General features: G+C 38.0%; 2 protein-coding genes across 3 annotated transcripts; both read left to right on the top strand.

The window, feature by feature from the left end:
• On the top strand, window positions 1-2,229 carry LOC107881744 (protein FAR1-RELATED SEQUENCE 5-like). Its single transcript, XM_089043312.1, has 3 exons — window positions 1-109; window positions 248-359; window positions 1,033-2,229. The coding sequence occupies exon 3, from the start codon at window positions 1,069-1,071 to the stop codon at window positions 2,227-2,229; it is 1,161 nt and encodes a 386-aa protein (XP_088899438.1). The 5' UTR covers window positions 1-109; window positions 248-359; window positions 1,033-1,068.
• Window positions 2,164-3,744, top strand: LOC148914823 (protein FAR-RED IMPAIRED RESPONSE 1-like). Of its 2 annotated transcripts, XR_016122476.1 has the most exons (3): window positions 2,164-3,211; window positions 3,295-3,438; window positions 3,727-3,744. XR_016122476.1 is itself a non-coding variant. In XM_089042217.1 (2 exons), the coding sequence occupies exons 1-2, from the start codon at window positions 2,253-2,255 to the stop codon at window positions 3,386-3,388; spliced, it is 1,053 nt and encodes a 350-aa protein (XP_088898343.1). In that variant the 5' UTR covers window positions 2,164-2,252; the 3' UTR covers window positions 3,389-3,546. The 2 variants fall into 2 exon arrangements, 1 of the variants encoding a protein (XP_088898343.1); XM_089042217.1 differs by lacking the exon at window positions 3,727-3,744 and having other exon boundaries at window positions 3,295-3,546.
• The last annotated feature ends 6,144 nt before the right edge of the window (window positions 3,745-9,888 follow it).

Raw genomic sequence — 9,888 nt, 5'->3', positions numbered from 1 at the left:
TTTTTAATGTAATGCAAATCCACAATTAGAAAGATCCAAAGCTCCCAAACTCTATAATCGCTCCATTGTCATCAGCTCCTTGGGAGGCCTGCGATCTATGGTATCCTCGGTATGATGATTAATGGCTTTTACCTAGCTATTGCCCTGTTTTGATTCTATGATTGAAGTGAAAACCCCTTCTCTTTTTCGTTCAGAGAAGAGATTCCAGATGAAAGCAAAGTAGCATATCTCTTTTCGTCTGCTGCAGTTGTTCCTGGATTTTGGTAGAGATGGAGTCTCCACTACGAAAGAATCCTCTCTAATGTCCACCACATTCTTTGAAGCTGACTGAGTTCGGAACTCCCGATTGACTTTGAGAGGTAAGTTCACTCTTGCTGGATTGATTTTGTTGGGTTTGATTTGTTTTTTGTGAGGGTGAGAAATTTGTCATTTGTGGCATCAATAATGCGTCATTTGCTCTGCTATCAATAATGCGTCATTTGCTATGCTATCAATAATGCGTCATTTGATTTTGAGAGGTAAGTTCACTCTTGCTGGATTGATTTTGCTGGGTTTGATTTGTTTTTTGTGAGGGTGAGAAATTTGTCATTTGTGGCATCAATAATGCGTCATTTGCTCTGCTATCAATAATGCGTCATTTCCTTATGAATATTCAATATACTTAGTTGATTATTTTTGTTTGGAGGGGGATTGGAAATTTATGAAATGTAGGTAAAAGATCCTAAACTTAGGCTTAATGGCATTAGAAGTAAGCATTTGGAGAGGATATTGGGTGAAGTTCTGTAATTGCTGGTTTGAATTACATTTGAGTTCTTAGTTGAACATGTTGGTTCTAATGTTATTTTTTCAGATTATTTCACAAGAGATGACGTAACTATTATTAAATTTTGCTTGTGTTTTGTGTAATCAGAATCCAACAAGCTAGGCTATGCGTGTATTGTGTCAATTTGGGCAATGTTTTGTGTAAGTGGAATGCATTGATAAGTTGTGATGCAGTAATGATTGATTAATGAATTAACATTTGCTATGCAGTAATATAGAAGTAGATCAATAATATACGTGGATAAAATGTCTGGGGGCTCAGAGAGTGATGACTCTGTAACAGCTAATGGGAGGGTTTACATTCCTGAAGTAAGAAATGAGGAAACACCAGCAGTTGGGATGAAGTTCGACTCGCTTGACCTCGTTTATAATTTCTATAATAGATATGCATTCTTGGCTGGCTTTGGTATTCGACTTCATTCCAGCTTTTGGGGGAAAAATAAGAAAGAGATTCTGAGAAAAGAATTTGTATGTTGCAAACAAGGTGCATACCGGAATGATGAAACTCGGGAGAGAAAAAGACAGCGGGGAATAAGTAGATGCAATTGCAAAGCTAAGATTGTGGTTGTGAAGACACATGGGAGCAAGAAGTATACCATCTCTCTTTTTGCAGAGGGACACAATCATAAGATGACACCCTCAGGAAGAATGCATTTACTGAGATCACACCGTCGTATTTCAGATTCTACAAAAGTACTTACAAAACAGTTGGGTTCGGTTAATATTCCCATTAATCAGAAGGTAAGTATTTTCGAGGTGCAATCCGGAGGAATGGATAAAATCGGTTTTATCAAAAAGGATATGTACAATCTTGAATGTAGTGTGAATGGGAAGCTGAGGAACCACGATGTTGAACTAGTGACCGAGTATTTTATGGCTGAACAGAAAAAAAATGAGGCTTTTTATTTCAAGATTGAGGGAGATGGCGATAATAGGTTTAGTCGATGTTTTTGGGCAGATGCAACTTCTAGACGGGCGTACGGGTTTTATGGAGATGTTGTATTCGATACCACATTCAACACGAATAGATACGACTTGACATTTGCACCAATGTTGGGAGTTAATAACCATGGTCAAACAATTGTCCTAGCATGCGCATTTTTGAGCAAGGAAACGACTGAGTCGTTTATTTGGATGTTTGAGGAGTTTAAGAAAGTCATGCCAGGTGGCGAACCTAAAACGATCATCACAGATCAAGATGCGGCAATGAGTAGAGCGATTTCAATAGCCTTCCCGACTACATTTCATCGACTTTGCATATGGCACATCACATCAAAGTTCTCTGTTAAGTTACCACATTCTGCTTATAAGGAGTATTGGGGTGAATTCCAGAAAGCCATATGGGATACGACAATAAGGATGAGTTTGATGCAAAATGGAATATTGTGGTTACAAAGGCTGGTTTGACTGACCATCCATGGCTAAGTTCAATGTTTGATTTAAGGGAATCTTGGGTTCCAGCCTACGCACGACACTTTTTTGCCGCTGGAATGTCAAGCAGCCAAAGAGCTGAATGTTCTCATGGTTTCTTCAAGCAATACATATCAAGGAAAAATTCGTTGATGGATTTCATAATAAGATTTGAGAGGGCACTTTCTCATCAACGTCAAAAAGAGTTAGTTGCTGATCACGTAGATGCATTTGAAGTGGCTCAATGTATTCTACCGATGCCAATGAACAAACAAATGGCTACCTTGTACACAAGGACAATGTTTCAAAAGTTTGAGCAAGAACTAATACAAAGTACAGCATGTTTCCTAGAGCTGAAAACAGAGGATGCTTCTAAAGTTGTCTTTAATGTGAGCGAAAGGAAAAATTGGGAAACAAGAGTGGCAGAAGTCGTATATGTCAAAGATTCTGACCACGCATCGTGTAGCTGCAAAAGATTTGAATTTGTTGGAATTATTTGCAAGCACATCCTAGCATTGTTCAGAAGGGACCAGATTGAATATATGCCCGATAAATACATTTTGAAGAGGTGGAAGAAAACTGCGAAATTTGGATTGGTGTCAGATGCAAATGGCAACGAAATTAAAGACTCTGCAGATCCTGGTCTTTTAATAAAGCGGAGTACAATGTCCCGACTTGCTTCAGATGTGGTTGAGGATGCATTAATGTGTGAAGAAGGATGTGAGCTACTGTCAGAGACTCTAAAAAGTTTGCAGGTGAAGTTGAAGTTGTTGAAGGATGGACCAAGTAATAACGAAGTTGGAGGGTCCAACTCTCAAACACAATATATGAAAGACCCTAAGAGAGTAAGGTGCAATGGAGGGTCGAAACGAGTAACGGGAGCAAAGGAAAAGGCAATGAAGCGAGGGATTAGACACTGTCGGGAGTGTGGACACATTGGTCATGATAGAAGACAATGCCCAAGAAATTTGAACACACCGTAAGATGTTAACACTATTTATAATAAGACCTAAAATTTGAATAGGTAAAGTTCTTATGTGCTTCTGTTTGATGTTTATGCAGGACATCACCGTCGAACAATGACGAATCAACTCCAATAGATCTTAGTGACCCATTATTTGACGAATTTTACAGGATGCACGGACCAACTCAATGATTTAGGTTTCTATTATACGAAGCCCGGTTATTATGAAGACTAATGATCAGGTGAAGTTTTCTAGATGCAGTTTTATTATTATTATTTTTTTGTTCATGTCCACCGATGAGCTCTGACTATGTCCATTGATAATTGAAATGAAAATTTGCTTGGTTTCATTCTTGCATGAAATTTGGACACATGTTAATTTTACGTCTTCTCCCTATTTAGAAATTTTCATAGACATTAGATAAAGCATCAAATTTTGATTTATGTGAAGAAGCAATGACTTTTACCTTGTAAAATGGGTAGTTTATGGTGAATTATGTTTGAATAGAGATTTATTGATTATATGACAGGCTAATGCAGCATTTCCAAGACCAGCTATTGTTTCCATTACGTAATGATTTCCAGACGCATCATTTGTAGCACACCCACTTTTTGCGAATGTTATGTTCTAGTGTTTTACTGGTGATTAAGATCTGAGCTGGACTGGTTATTAGGTGCACGATTTTGCAAACATTCGTAGCTGAAGGATACTTGAAGCACTTTGTTGGAACAGAAAGATTAGAAAGCAACGTGTAAAAAAGTACATTGCAGCTAATCACATTTCGAATGGTTGGGTAATATGAAAGGGTACACTAACATTTGAACTACTCATAATTCCACACACAAAAGAAAATTTGATTGCAAAGCATTTTATGTGCTCCCTCTTAGCAATACCACGATCTCCCCAATAAACTGAACAACGGTAGCCACAATCACTAGGTCGTATTGGTCAGCTTCTTCTTAGCAGGTCTCGCATGCTTATGGTCACTCATGTCCCCAGTGATTTAGACAAAATACATATTCAGCAATATTTGGAATTTTATTATATATACATAAACCATAAACCATTCACTACACAATGTATAGCACATGGCATTTTACTTATGACTCACGTGTCATGATAATGGGGCTTTACTGATTACCAACGTGCTGTGATATTGACTGCTTATTGAATAATATTTCCATAGTTGCAAAATATAATGTTAGACAGAAGGAACACATGATGACTTGCAAGACATAGTCCCAATAATTATATATGAAGCAAATGAAACTGATATTTGTATTATTTTATATTAGATAATGACATTAAGGGAATATAGTTCTAATTTGTGCAATACCACGATCACCCCCAACCAACAGAACAGCTGTAGCCGCAATCACTTAGTCGTATCGGTCGACTTCTTCCGAGCAGCTTTGACGTGCTTATGCTCATTCATGTCACCACCATCGTCTAGTATCTCTCTCACAGCATCAGGGGACACATAGTCCCAATTATAACTTGTATGAGTAGTTGCCGCGAATGCTCGGAATTTTTCGAATCCTTCGTTGAATGCCAACTCCAGTTCACTGTGGTGCTCTTCGCATCGCATATGGTTCATCAAACAACCTTTAATTTCATCATTCATTACTGCATCCAACTCCTCAGCTTTCAGCTTCCTTTTATGACTCAGCTTCAAGTACTTGTTCTTTTGGGAGAACGCTTTGTTCACTCTAATGTTAAGATCAGCCAAAATGGCCTCGTCTTCAACACATTTCTCGTGCCATGAATTGATCAGTCTGGAATTATAATCCAGCTTGGTACTGACTGCATCTATTGCCTCTAATGGATCATCGGAGTCCCCCTCACTCCCAAATGATGTTGAAAATGGAAGGGGTCGGCGAGTACAACGTGGAAACGGAACCTGCGACTCCAATTTTTCATCTTCGATTGTGTTGTTGGCGCCTGAAGAGGTTGACATACTTGAATAATCCTATTTGTTTTGGAGGATGAGGATTGCAGATGCAATTTCGTTTGAGAAATGGAACATAGCTTTATAGACCAACATACCAAAGCTTGCGTGTAGTCAACATATCTACTTTATTTCAATTTTAAAAAAAGAGGTGTCAGGTTTTGCTTTTCAAGCATGTCAACCTCACACTCTCCTTACACCACTGTTAGTGGTTGAAAGAAACTCAATGGAAGTGACATCTAGTTAGTGAACCCAACCAAACTAAACAAACTAGTTAGGATTAAACTTAGATTGTATGAGACCTTTTTTCATTTATACATTGTCAACCAAATGTTTTTTTTGGCGGGAACCCTTTTTTATTGGTATTACTATCACCCCCTTCATAAAAATTCTCCCTCCACAAAAAACTCACTCCTCCACCGAATCTGTCTCCATCTACTGACACTCTCTCCTCCACAGAAACTCTCTCCCCCCATTGAATGGATTTACTAACCAAGTTTGATGTGAGCGTAATAAACACCCCTCCAAACAAAGACCGCCTTCGAAACGCAAGTGAGTCACCAGACAAGCAATGTCACTTTCCTAGACAGAATGACCATTTTGTTGGAAGTTTTGAGTCTGAAAGAGTTCTTGCTTTCTGGAAGGAGAGGCATCTTCAACTTGGTGATGAAATCCAAAGGGCAAGGGTACGTTTGGAATTTGTTGAAGGCCAAATTGAAGATGACAAAAGGCAGGCCAATCTGGATAGGGCGAAGTTGCAGCGCATGAAGCGTGTGATGCAAGCGGATTCGACTACTTCGAGTCCTATGCAAAACTCGTCGTACCGGGTTTGATTGGTCATCTATTACCGTTTCCGACGTTAACAAATATACTCACAAGGGAAGTAACCATTTTGGTTATAATGTTTGAGTAGAGGCAAATCAGAGGAACTGAATTTTCGTTAAGCTCTGCTTCAAACCTATTTTGATGCTTACTACTATAGAAGATTTCAACCTTCATATTTTCATGTCTTTAATTACGATAACACGATGCAAAGTGCGCATCTACTTCAAATCATATGTTCCTGCCATGTCCATTTTTTGTGATCACGTATCAGATTTGGACATGGTTGCATCATATGCAATGTTGCCTTTATGTATTATATGTTAGGGTAAGGTTTATGGAAAAGCATGTGTGACTGGTTTTGTGACAAAGTTATGGCATTATTTTGTACCAGTTATATATTGTTTTTTGTACTGGTTCATCTCCTACTATTGCTTTATTTCTTTATATTATATGTTTATGCGATTGGACATGATAGAAAATATATTACTGATTCCCAATGCGGCGTCAGAAGGACAACTTATTGAATACCGCCGACGTGTTGAAAACTCTAGGTGCAGGTGCATATGGACAACTTATTGACTATCTCGACGTCTTCAAAGCTCTAGGCGCATGCGCAGATTCCAATTATGGCTTCGAAGTAGTGGTGCATTTATTATATATGTACATTATTATAACCAAAACAGATAATTTTACATCCTTATATATGAAAGGAAACTAATTCTTGTATTAGTACAAATTATATAACGAATATTAAGGAAATATACTTGTTAAAGTGAACAACATATATACTTAGGGTTAAGAGGAAAGTGAGTTATGTAAATCATTTTTGAATTTTTAATTGCGAAATGGATGATCTATGGGTTCCCCTCGTTTTATAACGTCACACGGAGGCGGAGTATTTTTCGGGGCATTTTTAGGATTTTTCTACTATTTATTGCATTTTTTCAAAGATTTTTGCACTAAAAAAGCCAAAATAATTGTCAAATGGACACTGGCGCGATCTCAGCCCCTCACCTTTCACCCCTTGACAAGTGTGCGTCAGTCAACATGGCCACATCCTTACCTTTTACCCTAAATTATTATTTTATGACTTTTCTTAGAAAATTCATAACTAAATACACAAAAATCACAATAATGTTCCGAAAAATGCTACGACCTCATTGAGACTTCATCTTCCTCCTGAATTCCCTGTTTCATGGTTACGCTACATTAGTATTTTATTATTATTTATCCAAAATTATTTTTATTATTATTGTTATATTACTTGTTAGCTTGTACGCTTTGTTAATTATATTTACTCCAAATTTTTATTTTTATTTTTATTTTCCGTGTGAATAGACCATTTCTGGTGCTAATCAGTTTCTCTCTTCTTCAATTTGTTAATGTTTTTCCTTTTTAGGTTTAAGGGATGTTTTCAAACATAAAATGGAAATATACAAGCCATCCATTCTACAACATCAGGAAATAATTATTCAAAGTCTTTCACTGTTCAAGTTTTGCTTAAGAAACGTGTAACCCAATCATTTGGGATATGCTAAGTGGGAAAATGTCATTCCCAATAACCGGTGAAAAGACACATACTCACTTCATGCATGCGTTTTCGTTTACCAAATATTAAGATTGCAGTTGTGCAAAATATCTGTGTCAGTAAAATGTCATTCTTAGCCGTCAATTATGTCAGTAATAATTCCACTATATAGCAAATATTATACATTTATATATAAAACGGGCTAGGATAGCACAAACACCAGACAAAATAGATTAAAATATGAAATAGAAAACAACATTTGTAGAACATAGACACGCATAAAAACCGTAGAAACATACTCCAACTAATTATAAGGGTATGGATTCCCTGGCACAACATAGACACGCATCACCTTGAACCAAAAAACACTCTCACGGTGCCATTTGCATCGATTGCAACAAGTCCAGAAGGCAGGATTGATCTTTTCTTCACTAGGCCAGCCTGGAATAACAAAACACCAGTCGTTGTTGTTACAAGCGCTGCACTGATTGAACTTAATCTTCCTATAGTGAAACATATCTACGATATGTCTTCCAACAAGAAAATTCCGCTTAATCGTCGTCTCAAAGCATCCCTGGTTCCTTTCATATCAATGTTGTTACGTTGATTCAAAGAACACAAGAATTCTAATGCATCCTCTTTTGACTGACCAATTCCGGACATGCCAAGTAGTCCAACTATATATGACGCTTCCATATGGCTGCCGTGGCTGCAACGCGCATCCCGACAATGCTTCCACATTACCTGCCGAAAAACATGTGAACGCTTCTCTAAATATCGCCTCAGGGTTCTGGCAAGCCCTGCATTGGTCCACGAAATGCCGGACTTGCGTTGCGGCATAGTACCAGTTAGGATGGTCTTGGTACTTTTCCATTGAAATTGTGTTCCACACTTGTGGAGTGTTTGCCAACGTATTGAACAATGGGCACACACATGCCATACGAAAGAGATCTTCCGAGGAGTTGGTTGCCACGTATAACATCACTTTAAACCAAGCTAATTCCGGGATGAAGGCTTGAGGCACATCCAGATGGAGATGCTTCCTTCTCTTTCCTCCGACTGTAGTGTAATGTTTGGAATTCATTGAAATATTTTTGGAATGGAACGATTTGAGGACTGCAAGAGGGGAGAAATGAGAATATACGGGGTTTTGGGTTTGTTTTAGCCTCTGGTTGCACTGTTCTTAAAAGGTGTTTCCTTGGGGTTTTACCAAGTTGACCCTTTTTAAAGAAACTGAACTCAACACCCAAAACATAAGACAGGCGAAGGGAAAACGTCATCAAAATGCAAAGGGAGTCAGACCGTCCAAAAGTCAATTAATAACCTATTTCCATAGCCATTGTTAGGCTTTTCCCGCCATTAAATTCATTGATACAAATGTGATGGATTACTGACTAGTGACAGAAGGTCCCATCAGATACTTTTTCATTTTCCCACACCACACTACCCCTATTAAATGACGGATTCTTATCCAACTAGTTGCCTTAATGAAATATAAAGAAAATAATATATTTAAAGCAGTGTCCCCTCAATTGTAAGATTAATTGGTAGTGAAATAGTATATAAACGCTTATCGGAGTAAAATGTGTCACAATTCGTGATACAGGTGTCCAGGATCGTGACCAACCCACCCACACACAGAAAAGAAGGATATAATTCGATTTGGGCAGAGAATGAGAGAGAGCTGAGTGAGAAGTTTAGGGTTATGACTTATGAGTGAAGGGGTATAACTGAGAAGGTATGAGTCCGAAGAGGTTTTAGTGAGAAGATCTGAGTGAGAAGAGGTACAAGTGATAAGATTCAACATGTCTTCGTCTTCATCTCCCGCTCAAACAAAGAGGTGTCAGTATTGTGGAGCTGCAATGGTGCTTCGGGTTTCAAAATCAGATAAAAATCGAGGGAAGCCATTTTGGAAGTGTCTAACCTCCTATGTAAGTTCTCATTTCCAGAATATGTATGTGGGTGAAAAAAAAATCCTAGGTCTAACTCTGACAGAATTATTTTGCATATATGATGCCTGCAATTAGGGAGCCACCAGTTGCAATGGATTGAATGGGTTGATGTAACCTCCATTTGAGCGGATCGACAAGCTGACACGTATGATGCTACAGTGCTTAATATGCTGAAGTCCATTAAGGACTTGGTATTAGTTTTATTAGTTGTATCAATTGTCATATTATTTGTTCTTTTAATGACCAATTAAGTGCACGGTTTCAAGGATTGTAAAAGTTCTCCCCAAAAACACATGTTGCACGCACCACCAATGACTTTTCAAACCCAATTTGTAATTTTTGTTATTGAAATAGGTGGATTAGCATTGAGTTTAAATTATTGTTTGAAACAAAAGCATTTACTTGTCAGAAACCCAGTAAAAACTTTCCTAGACTTAC

The sequence above is a fragment of the Prunus mume genome, linkage group LG8 (assembly GCF_029339155.1).
Source record: "Prunus mume cultivar Tortuosa linkage group LG8, ASM2933915v1, whole genome shotgun sequence".
NCBI lineage: Eukaryota > Viridiplantae > Streptophyta > Magnoliopsida > Rosales > Rosaceae > Prunus > Prunus mume.
Note: the sequence above shows the minus strand (reverse complement) of the source record. Positions and strands in the feature narration are given on the sequence as shown.

What these genes read in the sequence shown, in the direction of transcription:
- LOC148914823 (XM_089042217.1), top strand. Translation starts at nt 2,253, where the DNA reads ATGTTTGATTTAAGGGAATCTTGGGTTCCAGCCTACGCACGACACTTT. An exon ending in CCAAGAAATTTGAACACACC is followed by an intron (nt 3,212 to 3,294) that starts GTAAGATGTTAA and finishes ATGTTTATGCAG; the next exon opens with GACATCACCGTCGAACAATG.
- LOC107881744 (XM_089043312.1), top strand. Translation starts at nt 1,069, where the DNA reads ATGTCTGGGGGCTCAGAGAGTGATGACTCTGTAACAGCTAATGGGAGG.